At 35.1% G+C, this 22,540-nt stretch overlaps 1 protein-coding gene across 1 annotated transcript in view; it reads right to left on the bottom strand.

Moving 5' to 3' along the window:
- The window catches only part of SDCCAG8 (SHH signaling and ciliogenesis regulator SDCCAG8), a gene marked incomplete at its 3' end in the record, with an annotated part of 219,519 nt that overhangs the window by 120,795 nt on the left and 76,184 nt on the right, over positions 1-22,540 (bottom strand). Inside the window, exon 7 of the mRNA XM_084254497.1 lies at positions 17,752-17,894. Coding sequence (XP_084110623.1) covers positions 17,752-17,894 — 143 coding nt within the window. The remainder of the gene's footprint in view (positions 1-17,751; positions 17,895-22,540) is intronic.

Below are 22,540 nucleotides of genomic sequence, written 5' to 3' on the forward strand. Positions count from 1 at the left end.
AAAATACGCTGGGTACAACTAAGTTTACATATTTCTGGAGAACTACTAGTCCTACTTGTAAAGAGTTTATAATTTAATTTGTGGCATGGGTATCAAATGATGCCACTAGTTGTTGCAGTTTCTTACTACCTTAAATTTTAATCTCTTAATTCAGGTGAGATTTATGTTGTTATTTTGCATAGCAGCAAACATGCTAGTAGCATAGCTATATTAAGGCATCTAGTAACTAAGATGGAGGAGATGGTAAAATCAGTACATTACAGTTAAAGAAATATGCACCACTCAATTGTATATACATTTTTAGATTCGGAATATCTATTAGATGAAAACCTCAAAACAAGTGGAGGAAAATATTTTAGCCCAGATTTTAACCTGATTTTGGACCTGATTTTAAATAAAAGTTAATAATTTCTTCTTATTAAAAGAAATTACTATTTTTCAAAATATAGTAACCCAGTTCTTTTTAAAAAATGACCAAAAGTCTTGATCTTCATAGACAAGATAGGTGTAAAACTGCTAATCAAATCTCAGTTTTTTTCATTTTACTGACAGAGGCATGAAATGGAATGTAGGTATTATCTCTAAAATTAAACCATCCTAAAGCAGCCTGTCCTCATTAAATGTAAATCTATTTGATCTCAGTTCCTCTGAGATGGGAAATGCAAATACAGTGCTCAGTAATATACCTAGAATACTTAATATTTGTGAAAAGTGAATACTCTCATGGGTAAATTGCTAGATCTGCAAAATCTCAAAACAATTGGGCATTTTCATTACTTTTCTTGGTGATTGCTTCATAACAGCTCTTCCTCTTTTTGCCTCTCTTTATCAGTAATGCAATGTGGGAATATCTTCAAGGACAACTGTAGCAGACAAGGGCCACATTAATGGCATGTATGAAATGACCAGTCAGACTAAGATTAGCAAGACTGTCTTTGGTTTTCAGAGGTGAAACTTAATTTTAATATGTCTAAGAACATAAACATATATTCTCCTTCTTTGCACCACTGTGTACTGTTTCTATTGTAAATGATACTTGAGTTTGAAGGTATTTGCCTGGAGGGAGATCACTAAAAGTCAATGAAAATCAGAGCAACCTCAGCAGCAGAAATTAATCTGCAGACCTTGGTAGGCAAACATATATTTCAGAGAGCAATATTTCAACTAAAACAACCAAACTGGACTTTACAAAATGAACAAAGACTTGAAACAACAAAGCAACCAACAGCATCTATTCTAATGTGGTAAATTTCTTAGATATTACAGATGTCACCCAACAGTGTGTGCATTTCTTTCCCATATGTGAACAAAACTGAGGCATCACAAGATAAATCTGAATGGAATGTTAACCTTCATTTTAATTTTTTTTCCTTTTCCTAGCTGATGACACAATTTTAGTATTATCACAAGGGAGCTTCTTGCTGGAAAAATTAAATTAATGGATGGATAAAAAAGGCTTAGAAATTTAAAAAAAAAAAACAACTTTCAAATTATATCTATACTTGATGGTGTCAAGAGCCAAGATGAATGTATTTCAATCACAACTTCCAAACTAAACTCACAAATTACTACCATTATGCTAAGTGTTAGCTACCCCACTGTGCAGTTTTGCTTTGTGAATTTTTACCTTCCTCTATGAACACTTTTAGCCACTGATCGCACAGCCTTTCAATGTTTTCTGCCTTTTCCTTTAAATAAACTGGCTCTGGCTCCTTCCATCTGGTTCCCCTTCCGTCAGCAACCCTGCACCTGTTCACACCTCCTCTCCTGTTGGATTCCACTGAACATTTCCTCCTCTGCCAGGGCTATTCTGGCACTCGCAACCTTTCTGTCATTCAATCCATCTGTCAGAAGTGAACTTTGTTTACCGCAAGCTTCTGCTTTCTTCTTCAAGAAGCAAAGCCCCTCAAGGTCATTGTCAAATGAACTGTCGGCATGGATTTAAATCCTCTACTGCTAACCAGCAGAAGATGAAGTTCTGTTGTGTAATGTACTTGTGAAAATTACTTTTGGGTTCGGGAAGACAATAATTTGGAGTCAAAGTAGTAAGATATGGTGTTTTAATGATCACTTGTAAAACGAGACAGCTGATACATATTTCTTTCATGTGTGTCTGCACTTCTTATTATATTGAGAATGAACTATATGTACAAGAAGCAAAATAAAAGTTTTAAAATGAAATCAAGATATCATAAACAAGTTTACACTATGTAAAATTGCTTCATGCTATATAGCATTAACTTGAGGAATAAATATTGTCACTAATGAATTAGCCAAGGGAAAGAATATTCCAATTAAGAAATTTTATGCTGAAATGCAACATTAAAATGTAGCATGTTCATAATAAACATTTTAATGTATAAGCTTTATATTAAAACATTAATGTGTTTTATTACTATTTTGAAAAATGTAACTCATAATATACAAATCAGTTCATGTATAGTTTAAGTTTTAACATTTAAAAATAATTGAAATAATATCCAAGCATATGCTGTCAAATAAAACACATAATCTATCTCAAGAAATATTACTTGTATCAATAGGTCATTTCCATGAAAGAAACAAACTAATAGAAATTAAGTGAAGAATATAGTCTGAGTTGAATTGACTTTGTAACATCTACAGCTATTGAGTGCTTTCCTCGTAAATCAGACATGAATCACTTTGTGTTTACTTACCGGCATTTAACAAAATCATATTCTTTAAGAAAAAGGCAAACCATTCACTTGCTCAAATTTGTTATAAGAAAATGGAAGATCACTTCTCAAAAAAATATATATGGGAAAAATTTTAACCAAAGCAGTGTTATAAATGTTAACTAAATGTGAACCTAAATAGGACTTTACTCATAATGCTGTTTCTGTATTTTGAGGAGTTATTCCAAGATTTAATCTTATTATATATGCTTTTGTTAAGTAAAATTATTCATCTGTAAAATTTTAGAAATTCTTTATAGAGAGAGACATTAAAGTTTTATAATTACCACAAAGTTGAAAGCAGTGCTTATTAATAAAGCAGTCTAAAAACATGTAATTTAAAATTTGATGTTTATGGTTTTGATTGATTAAATATTTACAATTTATAAAAGATTTTATGAAAGCAGTTTTTCAGGTATGTTCAAAGAAAATTGTGATGCTAAATATAAAAGCAACAGCAAAAACTAAAAATACAGTTTAAAACCCAAGTGCAGAGATAACACTTTTTAGTTCTAATTTCATTTAGAATACTAATCTTTAAAATGCACTATATTTTATAAATTTCCCATAAAAAGATACAATGTATGAATTTTGAACATAAAATATGAATTCTAAGAGGTGCTCTCTCATCTTTTAAAAAATAATGTCTAAATACTTTCATGTGGAAAAATTTAAAAAAAAAATGATCTCATATCTCCAACAAACTTGCTTATACTTTTTCTGGTTTTTTTTTTTTCCCTTAAGAATGAGCTGTGCTTGATAGCAGTTACCTGATTCCCTGCTTCTGAATTGCATGGAAAAAGTACTGGTAATTTGATCACTTCTGTGGTCTGATTTGTGATATAAAAGAAGTATTACAAAATGCAGTTTAATAGAGGCTGTTTAAAACACCGTGAAGAAACACGTACTTCCTAGTAAACTGCCATTGCAAAACCACACTAACAGGCTTGTTTGGGAAAATTTATATGATAAGAACATAAATTAAAAAAAACTTCATTTTACATCATTTATAGTCACACACAGCAGCATGAATGTGCATACACACACACATACACCCCTTTCCTCTCCTTAAATACATAAGAAAAGGGAAATAATATAAATGGACTAACTAAATAATATAAATGGACTAAGGAATTCAGAGAATACTGTTAATATTTATCTGCCTAATATGTAAGATGCCTCTTTTATCTTTTAAGTAAAAAAAAAAAATAGGAAAAAGTTTTAGATAGTTTGATAACAACACCTGAACAAAATCTTACAGAAAAAATAAAGAAGCACTGAAGCAAAGTTTCAAGGTTGCATTAGAGAGCAGTAAAGCCATTCTAAGGGACTGCTAGGTGAAGATGAAGAGCTGATGTACTTCACATTCTTTAATATTAGTTTTCTAAAACAGCATATGGACAGAGGTGGAAGGTAAAATATTTAAATCCAATAAAGAATTGACCTTAATTTATCTACATTCTGAATGAGACTAACAGTTTCACTTTTCTAAGAACTGAAAATACGTTAATTTTTCTCTAGTTTATTGTTTTTCTTCTATATATTCATGAAGCCTTTTAACAACAGGATATTCATTCTTCCACCCCCTTCCTCAATTACCTTAAGGCAAGACCTTCTTTCAGATGTGGAAATATTTGCAGGACTGCAGGACAAAGAACTGAGACATTTTCATAGAGTTGATCAAGGGGGTACAACAGATTTACAAGATTCTGTTAAGAGTAAGAAGAGACTAAATGACAACTTTAAATCTGCCACAATCATTTACTAATGTGCTGCTACATCAAATAAGTCTAATTTTTTGACAGCACCAAATTAGATTTATTGCAGAAACTGCTGCATAAATAGCATATGGCTATGTTATACCACCTATTTCAAATCCTGGTAATGTTTCCCCCTCCCCCTTCAAAATGAATAAATTGCGCCAAGCTACAAACCTTCTATAAAAAAAAAAGAAAGATAGAAAGAAAGAAAGATAGAAAGAAAAATATACTAGTCCAAAAACAGATGTAAGGGATCTGGATTTCTTTGTTAAAGTAATGTTTTTAGAATTAATTTCCCAATTCTATATTTAATAAATCATGACTCCATAATAAGTTATAAAATTTAACACATCAGTTTTCTCTTTCATTTCTCTCAGGATTACTTAATTTGATTCTTATTTTAAGGTTTTGGGCTCTGAATTATGTTTACATTTTGATGTTCAATCCACAGTTACACGGGAAAAAAGAAGGCAAGTGGTTGTGAATCAAACAAAGCTTAAATTAGGTTATGAAAAATTATTGAGGACAAATGCAAGTATCTATCATATGGTTGTTTTGGTTTTCATTTGTGAGACACGTGTGGTAGAAATTATATCAAAAAATCTTTTCTAATTTTAAGTATAGTCTTGATATAACAAACTCTTTGATACATAAAATATATAAACTGATAATGCTGTGTGCCACAGTGTACACATTAGGACAGCCGAACCACACAAACAGCAAAAACCAAAGCTCCATGGGGCTGGGATAGACAACTCATACAACAAATTTCAAGATTCTTCCTTTCTCAACCTATACCCTAATACCCATCTTCACCCCACCCTCATTGTGATACAATTCAACTCAATTTTTTCTTTTGGAACAAAAGTTTCAGTTCTACTGTAGATGGGAAAGACATTGCAAGGTCTTATCTCAGACCAATGGGCACACCACTGCAAACATCATGGCACTCAGCAACCCGCAGACTCCCTCTCTGTGGTCAGTCTTCCCAGCTGCCCTATCTGTTACTGTCTGATTAGTTCTGCTAAGGAGCCCCTCCCATGCCAGCTTTCGGTGCCATCTGTTCTACACAAGATGGCTGCTGCCCAGCAACCTAACACTGCCCTCCTACCTGGCACCCGGCTACCATCCTTACCCCAAAGTGCTAACACAGGTTCTCACTGCTGGCAGAGTCAGGATTTCATTACTACTACTTTGACAAGTGCAGGGTTGTTTGTAATTTCTCTTTTATCCTGATTTTGATTGTACAACCACCTCCCACTGATTCAGTTTGCTTCAGTTTTGTTGCTCACAGATTTTACTCTCCACATTAATCTCCCTCTGGCATGTTACTGCATCTGTTCCCTTTTTTATTATTAATTTTCAAATTCCCACCATTTTTGACAAAAAGGAGGTAATCTACACTCTGTTTCTGCCCATTTCATTTTCTTTAATTTGGAAGATAAGTATGAAAGCATGCCAAAGAAGTTAATTCTCCGTTAACAGTTTATTTTCTGGCATCCCTTAGCCTTTGTATATGAAAAACAGATAGGAATAAATGTTGACTGAATCACAACAACGTAGTTACAACGATTCCTGAATTTAATGAAAAGCAAACATATGAAACAGCATCTAAAAAGTTTATTAGTTACAGGAGTTGTCTCATGCTGTCATTCTTTCTTCCACTTTTAACAAATGATTCTTTGTGTTAAATCAGTCTGAGCACAGGGTGGGAATTTGGGTTCTTCTACAGTTCTGATATTGGTTCCATTTTCATTGTAGATGAATTTTATTGTTCCTTAATATAATCATCATCTTTCCTCAACCAAACATTATGGTCTAATTCATAGCAAATGATTCTGAATAAATGCCTTTAGAAATAAGGTAAGAATAGGGAACTGCCACAAGTACAACAAAGCAGAGAAGAGCCCTTCAGCTGCAGAGGTACTTCTTGTTTGGCATATAGTTACTATCAGGAATGGCAAGGTGTTTTTTTCTCTAAAGACAAAGAAGGCCATTTGGCCTAGAGAAAAAGAAGTCACATATTTAAATAATACACTCTGTGTCCCTAATTTGTGAACACCACCAATTTGCCAAAAAGTACTTGAGTGATTAGATCATGCCTCAGTTGCCCTAAGTCTTCGAGACTGATCAATGCATTGAGACTGCTAATTAACTAATTTCACATGAATTCATAATAATAGCATTGTATTCCCTGAATAAATCATCAACATCTGAGATTTATAGAACCCTGAATGAGTTTCAATCATTTTCATACTCATATGTGTGTGTGTGTCTGTGTGTGTGTGTATCTTCACAATTCCAGTTAAGTTCTGTGGGAAATAAAACACAGTAGGAGATTTTTCCAAATATGATAATTAATCACAAATAGAACTAGGACAAGTGTCAAGATCAAGTGATGTCCAGACTGGTAAGCCACACTTCAAATCAGCTATTAGAAAACCAGCAGATCCTGAACACTGCTAAAACGCACTTTTAATGCTTCCTCTTGAACAATCCTTATACCTCCACCCTTTCTATAAATTCCAATAATGACTCGTTATTTTACTTTATATACTTCTTTTGTCGGTATAATTATATTGATAATAAATACTCCCTCAACATAGGGTGAATCTAGTCAGAAATAACCTTCTTGGAGGTAAATAGAATGTAGATAATCAGAGGAATACATTACTTAGACACTGGTACCGACTTTGAAAGAATCCTTTTGATACTCTGCCTGGCCTTTAACCGCCTCCCCAACATTTCTCTCCTCCGCACTCCACACCACTTGGTCAGAACAGAAGATGCTCAGTCCTCCCACAGGTGACCTTTGCTTGCTGTGGAGAGGCCACACAGAGCCAGAATGAAGCAGTCTTTGCCTCAGCTGGACATCAGCTTTACAGGCTGCTTCCAAATGTTTTCTGACCCATTTGATGCCCACCCTGAGTTCCTGAGCTCAGGGAATTATATCCTCTGTTTGACCAATCTAACAGAGTAGCAGCTTAATAAAAATTTGTTTATTTATACTGGGACCTGGTCCATGAACAGGGCCTGATATGGGCACTAAAGAGACTGGAAATTCTTTAAGCCTCTTCTCAGTATTCTTAAAATGAGCTTTGGCTCTAGCATTTATCAGTCAATGAGTCATTATATAACCTACTTGTGGGTATCAGAGAAAAGATTAAATAATTAAGTGAATAATCCCTAATAATTAACAATTCAATTAGGAAGAGGTATTTAAGAAGAAATTTAAAATCAAGATTTTTTAATACATCTTTTAACTTTAAATTAATATTTGACATCAGAGCTTTCTTTCAGATAAATACTCCAACTAGGGGATATTAGGAAAAGAACTGTTTTTTCTTTTTCTCCTGTTTTCACTAAACTTATAATCATTGTTGTTGAGTCAGGCAACTGATCTGGGCAACATGCTTTCAGTTTCCTCTGGGCTTCTTCAGAAAATGAATTGGCGGCAGCCACCACCATGCTCCAGGATGTGGGCCTATGTGGCAGGGGAGAAGAGTATATCCTCAGCATAGATTTTCATTGAGCTCACATTTGGGCTCCACAGAACTGACTGTAGCAAGCCAGGGAACATTAAGCAGAACCAGCAGAGACACATTCCCTGGCAGCCTTTGACTCTAACCTCTCCCACTTTGGGACACACCAAGACCAGGGTTCTTAGCAATTCAAACAGGTGGAGCAGAGTGGGCTCAGGAAATGTGGCATCCATCAGAGCAAAATGAAATGTCTTTTCTTTCCTGGCTCTGACAGTCTGTTCTGTCTGATACCGGGTGGGGGAAGGAAAAGAGGACGCAATTTAAAACAGTACCAAGGCCATCTATTTCAAGACTTGAAGATGTTGGTTGCACATATATCCATTTAAAATTATTTTTGACACGTTCTCTGCTTAATTTATTCATGAAAGGAGTACAAGGGAAAATGAGCTTAACTTTTACATGAAACTCTAGGCTAAAAATTCAATAAGACTCAGGAGAAAAAAATACGAAGTTCACTATGAAATAGCAAGAATACATGTCAATGTTATACTACCCTCCTCAAATGAAGAGAGATTTAAAGTTTGGTCTTTTGACCCAAGCTTAATTTTGCTTAACAATAAAGAGCAGAGGCAAATTTATTTGACATTTATAGAGAATCTTGGGAAATTAGTCTGATGGCAAACGTGGTACTGTTTGAAATACAGAAATGAAAGAGGCCTGTCTGATTTTTGGTCAATGAACTGAGATTTAAAATCCAAAATTACTTCTATTCAGCTTTGAAATATGTTTTTGCACGTATTCACAAGTGTGTGCTACAGAGCATAGTTTCTGGGACTGATGGACCCAGTTTAAACCTTGCCTCCTCTACTCACTCCTTCCCTTTCATGCTTTACCCTTTCTAAGACTCAGCTTCCTCAAGTGTATTGCAAGACCTCAGAAGGCAGGGAAACTCAAACATTTTGTGTAAGAAATCTTTTTTTTTTTTTTTCATTTTATAACCCTTTGCAACACATAAGCTTTGCAAAATGAAATAAAAGTGAATTACTAGAAAAATTTAAATTTTGAAAGAGAAAAAAAAAGCCCTAGATAATGTACTAGGATACTGTGGCAATTTAAAATTAATACAACAGGGCCTCCCTGATGGCGCAGTGGTTGAACGCAGGGTTGGGTTGCAAAGCTGCCCGCAGCCTCTGCAGCGCCGGTTCAATCCCAGTTTGATCCCCGGCCATCGGCAAGGGTCCCACATGGTGCGCAGACCTCTCCTGCCGCCAGCTGCTCCCCTCAGCAGTGCACTTCATCAGTCTGCCTGCTCTGCTGTCTGCTCTGGTGAGTTCTCGCACCCTCCCTCGCTTCTGAGTGTACCCAGTGCTTGTATAAATAAATAAACAAACAAACTAGTCTTGGGATTAGTTTAAAAAAAAAGAAATCTTTAAAATTAATACAACAGTTACCAAACACACTCAGTTTTTATATCAATATCTTTACAAAATAGTAACATCCAGGCCATGATGGAATACACTTAGTATACCACTGCTGTAGGAAATTATGCATCATGCTTGGCACTTACCAGATGTTCACTGATGTAATCTTTTGTTCTTTTTAAACATTTTTGGTTGTCTATGCCTTTATTTTATTTTTTTAAAGATTTATTTATTTATTTATTTATACAAGCACTGGGTACAGTCAGAAGCGCAGGAGGGTGAGAGAATTCACCAGAGCCAAAGCGGGGAGCAGAGCAGGCAGAAGGACCGAAGTACACTGCTGAGGGGAGAAGCGGGCGGCAGGAGAGGTCTGTGCACCATGTGGGACCCTCCTCCGGTGGCCGGGGAGCAGCAGGGATCAAACCAGCACGGCAGAGGCTGCGGGCAGCTTCGCAACCCAGTGCTCAACTGCTGCACCATCGGGGAGGCCCTGATGTATCCTTTATATTTATCTTTTCACATTCTGAGAGTTTGCTAAAGAAAAGCACGAAGTGACCCTTTGAAGACTCCATCATACCTCCTTGGTCTTATGTTGACATTGGAGAATATATCTACTTTAAAGCATTTCTAATCAAGTATTTTTAAAAAGACAATGGAGAGGACACCTATTGTTTTAGTTCCCTGACACACTTTCCCATGTAACAGAACCTCCCTTTGCATAGTACAAATCTCTTACGCTCGTGCTTCTGCTGAGGCTGCCAGCCACAGCTCCCAAGAGGGTGTGTGTACACATGACCCAGTTTGCACCTGAGGGTAGTTGTGGAACAGAAGGTTTTGAAGTTGGTAGTGGAGTTGCTAGTGGAAGTCACATTCTTACAGTTTGAACTCAAGAGCATCTTCTTTATCTTCAGTTCAGACTGAAGTATATGATTCTATGGCATGGAAGGACCTGAAAGCGCCAACAAATATTGATAGAAGCTGAAACCCGTGATTGACAGAAAACAATAGCAGATTGGTGCTGCTTTGAGTTCCTAGTCAAAGAACCCCTGAGACCAGGTGCACCTGGTTTACATGGTCTGGTTATCAATCTAATCAATTCCTATTTGAGTTTCTTTTACCTCAACCCAAGAGTCCTGATTCACTGGAAATCTGAGACACCAAATAACTAAATTCAAGTAAGCATTTACAATCATTATTAGGTGGAAGCTAAATGTTTGCCAGGTTATGTAAAGAAGTATTTAACCATCTCACCATGTAAACTACATAGCATAGTGGGATAAAAGGGTAGCTCCTCTGTTATACCCCTTTCTCCTTTTCAAAAAGATACATATACTGTAGTTCAAGTTGCTACCCCTCTAGGTCACAGGTCAGATCTTCCCATTTGCATCACAAAAGGAGGTTAGAGCAGTACTACTAGTTTTATGGACTTCACTTAGATTATTAGATTCCTGAAAAATTCTTCAAATTACATATCATTTTAAAACACCATTTGTAGGCAGGGCCTCCCCTGGTGGCGCAGTAGTTGAGCGCTAGGCTGCGAAGCTGCCTGCAGCCTCTGCAGCGCCAGTTTGATCCCCGGCTGCCAGCGAGGGTCCCACATGGCGCGACAGACCTCTCCTGCTGCGCCCACTGCTCCCCTCAGCAGTGTATTTCTTCGTCAGTCTGCCTGTTCTGTTCCCCGCTCTGGCTCTGGTGAATTCTCTCACCTTCCCATGCTTCTGACTGTACCCAGTGCTTGTATAAATAAATAAATAAATCTTAAAAAAAAAAAAAAAAACATTTGTATATAAGGGGGAATAAAAGATTTAATGGTAGCTCAGCTGATTTAAGCCAGAGTTTGCAGATTTGATGGCAGGCCAGTCTCCTCTTTCTACTTAGACAATTCAAGTTTTAAAGTTTCTGGAAGATAAACAAAAGAAAGCTTCCTACAGTCATTCCCTTCTAAATCAGATATCTGAAAAAGAATCAGAATTCAAAAGAATATGTTTTGATAAACATGGTGGTATGGAAAAGAGTGCTTCGATAAGTAGTTAGCAAGTCATATAAACATTCAGAAATAGTTGTTTCATTATGTTATATCAGAAAGTAATCTGTCCACATGCATGTAAGTGACAGTCTTAGAGGGATTTAAATCCTGTAGTTCTTTAAAGATGTTTGGACATGTCAAAACAAGTATCTGAAAAAATTTCTAGTCTTTAACAAAAGTCTCTTTCCATCCGGTAAAAATGAAGTAAAAAATTTAAGGAATAAGGCAAATAATGATCCAAAGAACAGTTTGTTAGGAAAAGGCTAAGACTAAAATTCACACACATGTGTTTATATCAGTGTATGAAGGAGCAGTTAACACATTTCTATTATAAATTTATGTTAGTGATTTTCCCAGTTGTCTTTTTAAAAACAATTGCATTAATCCATTTTCTTAGTAATTTACATAGAATTATAGCCTGATGGATAAGGGGAGAGGGCTTGCAGGAAAATTGCTGGGGTTCAAAATCTGCTTCTATAACATGTTTTGAACCTCAGCAGTTAAACAGACTTTCAAGTCTGCACCTTAGAAAGCTATTGGGAGTACTCAGCTCAGTAGGGGTTTAGTCAATGATGAACACTACTGCTACTACCTATTAATACATTAACTACTACCTCTGTTGTTATGATTTAAAGAACTACTACATATAACAGATCTGAAGATGAACGTATCCTTAACCTCAGAGACTTGTATTTTGCATATTTATATTATAGGTTGTATGTACCTAACCAATTCTCTTTTGTACATGTGCTCCTTCCAACTGCCATTATACCCCTATATTGAATGCAGTTCATTTCCAACTTACTGTGTCCAAATGCCACCAGAATGAGCACAAAGTGATCTGTCCCTCTGTTCTGTAATGCTTTATCTAGAGTCTTCCTTCTGGATCTTATCATTTATTTTATGTGTTTTCTTCCCCACCAGTGAAGAACTCCTGAAAGGCAGCATCTGAAGCTATTTTGATTCTATCTTCTATCATTCTTAGCCGTATATGTGTGTGTGTGTGTGTGGTTTTTAAGTGAGCATATTTTAGTGACAAGTGTGGTGCATTTTACTAACCCTACTTGTATTATCAGAATGATTATCATTTAATTCTACTATACTTACCCATATATGTGTAAACAAAGTTAAAAATGATGAAACTATTACAAAATCATAATATAATATCACATGAATAAAAAAAAATTCCCAATCAAAACTTTCAGTCTTATCTCCAGCTCACATTTTTTTACTCTGGATATATATGAGACTTATATGTGTATATGTATATTTATTTACATGTCAATAGTGGGCTTTGAATGAAGTCAGTCATAAGTTTACAATTATATTCACCACTCCTACAATGATGTATTGAATTCTGACTCTTTGCAAAGTGCTGAGCTAGGTGCTATGAGAAATACAATATTAACAAAGACCTCTCCCACCATGTGAAAAATAATACCTTCCAAGAGGGAAGAAAAGTAGGTACATAAAAACTTCAGAGTATTAATTCATTTTTTCAGATTTTCACTTTTCTTGCTTTGGTGAAATAGAAGCACCTTTAACTATATGCAGGAAGGAGGAGTCCAACGAAGACATGCTCACTTCTGGTTGGGGTTATCAGGGAGGACGAGGTAGAAAATGTAGGATTTTAGGGAGACTTGGGAAAGGTGAAATTATAACAGGGTGAGAAAGGGTAAAGGGGATATTCAGTGTGTAGAGAACAGCAGAAGGAGAGGAAAATCCAAAAGTACAAAGAGGGGTTGCATCTGCTTAAATTTGACTGGAATCGGCATGTAAGAAGATAACAGGAAACTAGAAGTTGGTAGTGATAATATGAAAGTAGAAGACTGGGAATCTTAAAGCGAGCCTGAAGTGCTGAGTACTTTGGACCTTCCATAATCGTCAACGTGGCATGGTGCCATGAAAGGTTTTCACAACAGGTGACAGAGTCAAAGCAGTGCTTATGAATATTCACTGGGTGTGGTTTAGCAGGAGAGACTGGAAGACATATTGGGAGATTATTTTTATAACCCTTGTGAGAGGTCAGCAGAGCCTAAATTGTGATGAATGTAAATGACAGGTATACAGGATATTTCTATGAAAGCTCTCTGAAGTTCAAGCTAAGGTAACACCTTAGATAAATGAGATGCCAAGCAATTCAAATGCCTAATGTCTGAAAATAGGAACTCAGTGATGGGTTGTCTGAAATCATTGTTAAAATCATTGCGTGTCAGTTAGAAGGAAACTTAGGAATCTTCTAGTCAAACCTCATTTTACAGGTAAATAAGCAGGTTCAAAGAATTAAATAACTGGTTAAAAGCTGCAAAGATAGTGAAAGCCTGGGAGAAGATACCAAAAATCCGTTTCCTCAGCCCTAGGATGTGTGGGGTCCTCTCCAAGAAAAACGCAGTTTTAATTGTTACATCACTAAAGCATCCTTTGATGCATTTTTATTCATTCTTATGTCCTCCGGTAGTCTCTTTGACTCTTTGGCTCTTTTGCCATCCTACTGTAAAAACAGAATCTTCTCTCTGAGCTTTTACCCACTCTCTTGGCTATAACCAGTAACTTTATGTGAAAGCATCCAGATCTAAGCCTCTAGTCATGAACTTTCTCTTCACACTAGACTTACACAAGACCCCAGAGTTCCAAAACAAAGTGTATTGTTTTCCTCTGTTACTCCTTTTAAGTCCCCTATTTGGATTAATGGGTCATCCAGTTACTATAAGCTAGAAACATTGGAGGCATCTTATTTTCTACCTAAATGCCTCTTGTGAATGTTGTTCCCTTTCTGTTTTACAGGCCACTGCCTAGGAATTCAGTCTCATTCACCCGGACTACTGAGCATATATTCTTATTGAATCCCCCACTAATTATCTCTCCTTCAGTCAATCTATATTCACAGTGCCTTTCAATTTCCTTCTTCACATACATATTTGAATCTCTCAATTTTTACATGTTCAAATGATTTCTTATTTGAATTAAACAGCCTCTGGAAAGGTTAGCTAAAACTTTTTCTGTAAAGGATAAGAGAGTAAATATTTTAGATTTTGAGGGCCATATTCATTCTGCTGTGCCAATCCCATACACAACTCATAAAGGACTATTGTGACTGTGTACAATAAAACTTTATTTAAAGATGCATTATTTTTACGTGTCACAAAATATTATCTTTCTTGTTTTTTTTGTCCAACTATTAAAAACCATAAAACTGTTATTAGCTCAAGAATCATACAGAAACCATTCCTAGCTCATGAATTGATGAACTGGATTTGGTCTATGGGCTGTAGTTGCTGACTGTCCTAACAGGTCTTTCTGTTTCTTATACATCAACTCTCCAATTGCACACTCAACACTGCTATTTAAGTCAGGATCCCAACCCAAATATTTAAACATGTTGGCAGTCTGCTTAAATTATATTATGTAACTCATCACTCTTAGAATGACTAAAAATCCAGGATGTGGCCCACAAGGTCCTTCCCTCTGGTCCCTGCTTCCCTCCCCAGACTTATCTCCTGCCAAATACCTAACCTGATTGTAGAGTTCATGTTCTCTCCAATATTTATGTCTTTGTATATATTGTTCCCTTTACTTTGGGTACTGATTCCAACTTTTTCCACTTTGAGAATTCCTGATCATGAATTAATTAATCAGCATTGCTACCAAACATTTCCTCCTCCAGAAAACTTTACCTGACCATCACCTTTACCCACAATGCAGAATGAACCAATTCTCTTTCTTATGTGCTCCACCACTATTCTACTACCACATACTACTATAACTGCATATTTAGATCTGGCCCCTTTAATAGAGTGTGAGTATCTTAGGGTAGGAACTAAATCTTACTTATTTTCTCTACACCTGGGATCAAGTAAACATATTTTAAAGATAGTAGAAGCTCAATTGCAAAATACTATATGCATTATTTGGGTCCTTCAACTTACTTTTCCATTTCTAGTTTCCATTTTTCTATTTTCTACTTTCTAATTTGAAGTCCAATTAGACAATATATGGGGATATCAAAAAAGTGAATAGCCATTCTTTCAATTTGATCTATAAATTTCTACTCCAGTTTTTAATTATTTTTGCTCTTGAAAATCTGGATCCTTATTTTGTCATTACTTTATAACATGGATTTAATATGTAATTTTACACTTTGTATAGAATATGCCATTCAAAATATTGAAACCAAATAAAATCCCTGTGTGGGATTTATTTATTTCAGCTGATCTATACTGAAAAAGAAAGACATAGTGCTTCTCAGTCACACACAAGAATATCCTAAATCAAGAAAGAATGGTGAGGAAATGCAAACTCTAAGAGAGAAACCCCCCCCAAAGAACGTGAGTAATGCTTAGTCCAATAGTCATGCCAAAAGAGATATACATATTTCCTTGCATTTATAACTGTCATCTTTAAAATTTATGAATGTGTATTTTATAAAATATAGACATACACTAAGAGAAAATGTTTATGAAAGAGTACTGCACTCAATATATTGGTAATTAAATTTTGCTTTCTATAAAACTAGGTTTAAATTTGTGTAGACTTGGTATAAATAAGGGGTAATAGAAAAGCTTTGTATGTAATGAAGCAAAACCACTTTTTCTTAAGAACAAAGGAATTAACTACCATTACTCTATTTTCAGCAATTACTGTATCTTAATATGCATTACTTGCAAGAAACTGTCTTGTCAGATAGTACAGATTGCTACTGCACAAGAAAACAATCTACAAACTTTAACTTCAGAAATTAACTCTCCGAATAAGACAGAATGGCGAAAGAGGCAAAACAGCATTACTATTTATTTACTGAAGCTCAGTCACACTGAGACTTTAAAAGCTGTCCCATTTCTGTGTTTAGTAGTGCTTAGCACACAAATGGTTGGTTCTCAACAGAAGTCTGCCAGAGAAAAAAATGCTATTAACTATCATGATGAAGCTAAATTCCAAAACTCCTAAGATCAAATAACCGTAGGAACACTGTATCATCATAACGTCCTCAGCTCTACAATGATAAAACTTTAAATGGCCATTAAAAAAACAGTTATTATTTTGAAGTACTAAGAAATGTTTTCTCATAAAAGTGTTTCATCTATTGGAGCTTTTTTCCAGATATCAGACAGGTAGAAATGATTTACTTCCTTTTCTCTCTTCCTCTCTCTCACTCTCACTCTCTCCTCTCCCCTTTTTCTTTCATTGTTTAGAAGGAAAGTTGGCAAACCTTTTGGATATGATCATAACAAAATGTTTTGTAAAAAAAAGTTTGATTTTAATAGAACTAGAGGTATCGTAACACCAACCCAAAACTTTGGGAGGTTCACCAACCTCTAGAATATTTTTTCTCCAAATGCAGGCTGTTCAAGTGGTGCTTTTCTCCATCTGTTATCATATCGTGCTTAGAATTACATTGTCATATTTAATGTAAAAGGGATCAGTTCCCTTTCGTAGTTTGAATTCAACATATTACTATGATTAGAAGACCAGTGTTTTTCTAATTTATGCACCAAACCAAATATCATACTTATATATGTATTTATACAAAGTTCTCTCAAAAACTTTAAAACTCTAAGAATTGAACAAATCTAAAGGCTGAACTGATGGTTGAAAAATTTACTAAAACTGAACGTGGGAATTTACTTTCAGGTAACATGAAATACCTATATTTGAATTTTTCTCTCTGTGTATATATGCGTGTGTGTGTGTTTTCAATATAGCAAAATACACAATCCTTGCTACCTAAAATATCTTATTACAACTGATGGCTGAGCTAACTGCTTACTAAAGTTTTATATGAAAATGGTGATCACATCATAATATCTCATGTCAGAAACAATGTAAATTGAAACCATGATGGTGTGAGCCTGATTATAATAATGGTTTAAACAGACATAGTGCCAATCAATTTCATCTCTAAATTTTACACTTCCTTAGCATTCAGGTTCCTTATTTAGTTTCAGTTCCCTCTCATTTTGGATCATAGGATATATTTTCTTTGGTGTTTTCCCACTGATAAGATCTGATTATTTCCTTACATATATTTCTCAGTTTCTTCAGTTTAACGTTTTTATTAAACATAGAATTAACAGACGAGGTAGTTGTGATAGTAAGAGAAATATGTCATTTTGCTTACATTGATAGAGGGTACCTAAATATTTGAGCATTGTAGATGAAAGGTTTTGTAATATATCAGTAATTCCCTGCCACACTTATCATTCACATGTCTGGGTGTTTTGCTTACCACATCTCCACTTTTCTTAATATGTCTGAAAGCTGTGTGTGAATTGAATGACTAAGACTAACTCTAACAACTGTTTGGAAGCCTGTGGCAGAAATCTGTGGAATAAAATTGGTGCTACGGTCCATAATGAGATTAGGGAGTACCTGGTGAGGTGCAGTTGGTGCTCGGACTCGCGCAGCAGTTCTGTCAGTTTCAGGCACTCCTCTCCGGCCTTGACTGCCTTCTGCTGCTCCTGTTCCAAGTGCTGCTTGCTTTCACTTAATTCTGATCTCAATATCTCTATTTCCTTAGGTAGAGAGAAGAGGGAGAAGGCATCCGTATAAAATGTATTCACTTGAATTCAAAATTATCTCATTTTTATTTTTGCCATGAATTTTAATGTGATGAAAAATTATTAGAAAATTTAGGCTAGCTTCCATCTTATGACAAAGGGAATTAACACAGCCAAAAATGCACATTAGTGAGGTATTTTTGGATCGTAAAATGAAGTCTAATTTTAAAAATGAAATGATTAAATGAGAGCAGTCAAAATGGATAATCTGCTATTTCAATATAGGGCTCAGTCCCATTAAAAATAAAATTAACTTAAAATTTCACTACTTTTAAAATGCAACATTTTTTATTTGTTTGTTTCTGAGATTCTGTCATACACACGTAGTGAATATATAACAAATGTATGACTCTTATTCTGAAAGATATATTTATGGTTTAGTTTGGATGTTTTGAAAACCAAATTAAAGAATAAAATAATTTGAGATGTCTTAAAAAATGTGAAGTGTAAAAGAAGACATCATTATGATGTTCAAAATTATCTTGAAAGGATAATTTAGGGGAAAAGATAGCATGAGAATTTTTAGATATTTAGAATGCATTATTTTTTGAGCTAAAATATATATGTTTTAAAAAGGCAACAAAAGCACTCTAAGATTAATAAATATGAATGTCTAAAGTTTATAAAAATTCATGATTATTTATTCTTTGGTCTCAGGATGAAATTATCATTATTTTACTGAAATTCGAATATTTCAAAGTAAAAATATCTTGTGTAGAATATAATTTTAAATAATTTTTACATTAAAGTGGAAATATCAAAATACATAATTTTGATAAAAGATAAAAATTTAAATTATTAAAATAAAGATAAAAAAGGGGAAAATAAAGGTCAGAAAACTTCAAATTCAGCAGAAAGCAATAATCAATTTTAATACACAAAAATATACATAATCCCCTTTTGGAAAACAAAATCATGTCTAAGCAGAGTATTTTATACTTAGCATTTAAGTACATTTCAAATTTCCCCATGTAATTTTGACTATTTAACACATCAGTTAAGAGAAACAAAATAATTCATATTCAACATTTATGACACAATAATATTTATATTCAATTTAACTCCATCAAAACTATCTACTACAAATAATATAATAAAACAGCAATATAATAAAACAACTCATAATTTCTCATGAATTGTTTATTTTCTTAAAAACTATGCAATAATGAGTATATCATTTTCATTTGGAATAGATTTTCTGTAGCTTTCAGATTACAATACTAAATGAAAATTATTTTAAAAAATATTTTAAACTACTAAAGTTATACGTATATATTTCAATCATATAGTTAAATATAATTAAACAGATGGAAAAACATAATATAAGTCTATTAAAAGTTTTATTTATCGAATATTTATGAAATCAACAAAAGCAAGCAAGCATACAATAGGAATTTTATGTTGACTTTAAAACTTCAGTAATTCATTATATTTTTTACACAGTTATAGGAAAAAACTGCACTAAATACTATTTAAATATAAAGTTTTCATCTCTATACTCTGGAGTTAATAATCCATTTGGGAAATGAGACATGCAAACACAAAAATACTATCAATATGTGAAGCATATTAAAAAACACCACATGAGGGCCTCCCTGGTGGCCTAGGAGTTAAGTCTCAGAGCTATCACTACCATGGCCCACTGCCCAGGGAGCTAACCGAGATATGATGCAGCAGACCTCTCCAGTCTTGCTGCTCCCCTTAGCAGTATATTTCAGTAGATCTGCCTACTCTGCTCCCCTTTGTCTCTGGTAAATCCTCTCAATTCCCCCACACCTCCCTGGACCTCTGGCCTATATCCCAGTTCTTCTATGCAAAAATAAATCAACAAAATCTTAAAAAAAAAAAAAAAAACACCAAATGATAGTAGAGAAAATCTATGTTTCAATAGGCAAACTCAGGGCTTTATTAACATGGGCAAGAAAACTGTAAAAGAAGGAAAGTAAAGGCATATAACCTGGTGAAATGACATACTGACAGCTTTTATGAAAGGTCTTGAATTCTAGACAAATAAATGGTGTTTTTCTTATAGATAATGGGGAGATGTTAGTGCTTTAAACAGGTATGATACAAGCTGAGTGTTAAAAACCAGATCAATGCTGACAGTATATTTAAGATGGCAGACACTGGTTGAAGGAAGACTACAGATAGTCGCAATAGTCCAGATAGGAGTAGAACACTTAAAACAGAAAACTATAGAGAACATGGTAAGTATATAGAAAACAAAAGGAGAGATATTGGATTCTGCAAAGATTACTCCAGATTTTTGAACTGAGAAGATACAGAATGGCATAAATAGAAAAGATGCAACAATTTATAGACACTATTATATCAGTAACTAGGTTTTAAATACAAATCAACTACTTTCTTATTCTCATGAAATAAAAAGTGAGGGATGCACTGAAAGGCCGGTACTCAAACCTAAAAAACACAGCCACCAGAGTCAACACTCATCAGGGTTTCAAACATAGCTCAGTCACATTCCTGCTCTGTAACCATGGCCAACTCATTCAACTGTTACCCATTTTCTTAGATATAAAATGGTAGTGATAAAACTATAGCAGGCTTCTAAAACTATCATAAAAATTGAGGTGTTGAGTAGGTAGCAGATTGCCTGACATATATTGATATAGTAAGAGCTGCATAAAATACAGTATCACTATAATTGATTATTTTTCCCCTCTAGCTATTGCTCAAGATAAATGACAAATTGGGCCTCCCCGGTGGCGCAGCCGTTGAGCGCCAGGTTGTGAAGCTACCCGCAGCCTCTGATGCGCCGTTCGATCCCTGGCTGCTTCTGGCCACCGGAGGAGGGTCCCACATGGCACGCAGACCTCTCCTGACGCCTGCTGCTCCCCTCAGCAGTGTGCTTCGGTCCTTCTGCCTGCTCTGCTCCCCGCTCTGGCTCTGGTGAATTCTCTCATCCTCCCACGCTTCTGACTGTACCTAGTCCTTGTATAAATAAATAAATAAATAAATAAAAATCTTTAAAAAATAAAAAAAGATAAATGACAAACGACAAAAAAAATTGGGCCTCCCCGGTGGTACAGCAGGTTGAGCGCAGCACTGTGAAGCTGTCTGCAACCTCTGCAGCACGGGTTCGATTCCTGGCCAGACAGAAGGATACCCACATGGCACAGCAGATCTCTCCTGTCTTGCCTGCCTGCTGCTCCCCTCAGCAGTGCTTTTGGAAGTCTGCCTGTTCTGCTCCCTTCTCTGTCTCTGGTGAATCCTCTCACCCTATGCCTCTGGCCTGTACCCCAGCACTTGTATAAATAAATAAATCTTTAAAAAAATAGAAAAAAAATTAACTGCCTGTGGATATATGCTATCAATGGGCACTGGAGTTCTTGATAAAATTTAATAAAATATCCCCATACAATACCATTTTAGTGAAAACTGAATAAAACTATTATAATTTCAAATGCAAAAAGGTATTTTTGCTAGGAAAGATGGAAAAGTACTGCCTGCTCTGATAACCTATGACAACAAAAGAGCTTATTGTTGTAGATAATCAAAATCAAACAAATAATCTAACCAGCTGGACCAAGGTTCAACACTCCCTGAGTCAGGAAAATCTGCTATGGCACCAACCCCAACTGTTAGAAAAGTAATCTCTTGCCAGAAACACCATGCTCACACTGGCAGGATAACTCTTTGCCTCACCCAACTAGGTCAGGACTGCTTCTTTGGTTCAAATGAAAGACCAACAGTCAGAGTTCAATTGTGCATTACTTTCGATGACACAATTAACTAGTGATGTCTATAATGCAACTTGATAAAGCCATCTTTTGGTTAACTGTGCAAAGATAAGTTCAGATGCTTTTACACTTTACTAATACTTCAAATCATGTACTTGACCATCAGAACAACTATAAATAGAAATTGTTAGAGTTTACTTAGGAGAGTAGCAGAAATGTTCATCTATAAACTTAAGATTTTTTTTCTTACTCATGGACATATGTAACTATTTTTATTATATTTTCATATCAGATCAATGTACCTAATTTAAGTTATATAATACTAAACTGTTCATAACAAATAAGGGCAGTATCAATGTATCATCACCTATCTCCAAATCTAATCCTTTGAGGGCACATATTACTCTTATGGAATTTATTCTCATAATTTTAAATCACATACTAATATGTTACCTCTTGATTTTGCAACATTAGACATAATTTCCTGACATCTTATGTTAGTAAACATAGGATAAACATTTAGGTCTAATACCACCCACTCAAAGTACTGAACACCATGTAACAATTTTGGCTAAACCATTACTTGGTAGCAGTTTATTACATTGTGATGATTTTTTTTTTCATAGAAAATAATGAGTTATAATTTCTTACAATTAAATTTTTAAAGGTTTATTTATACAAGAACTGGGGTACAGGCCAGAGGTGTGGGAGGGTATGGGGATTCACCAGAGACAAATTAGGGAACAGAACAGGCAGACTGACTGAAATACACTGCTGAGGGGAGCAGCGGGTGAGACAGGAGAGGTCTGCCGTGCCACGTGGGTATCTCCCTAGCTGGCCAAGTATAGAACCCACACTGCAGAGGCTGTGGACAGCTTCACAGAGCTGAGCTCAACCCTC

Source organism: Talpa europaea (genome assembly GCF_964194135.1).
Source record: "Talpa europaea genome assembly, chromosome: 14".
Lineage (NCBI taxonomy): Eukaryota > Metazoa > Chordata > Mammalia > Eulipotyphla > Talpidae > Talpa > Talpa europaea.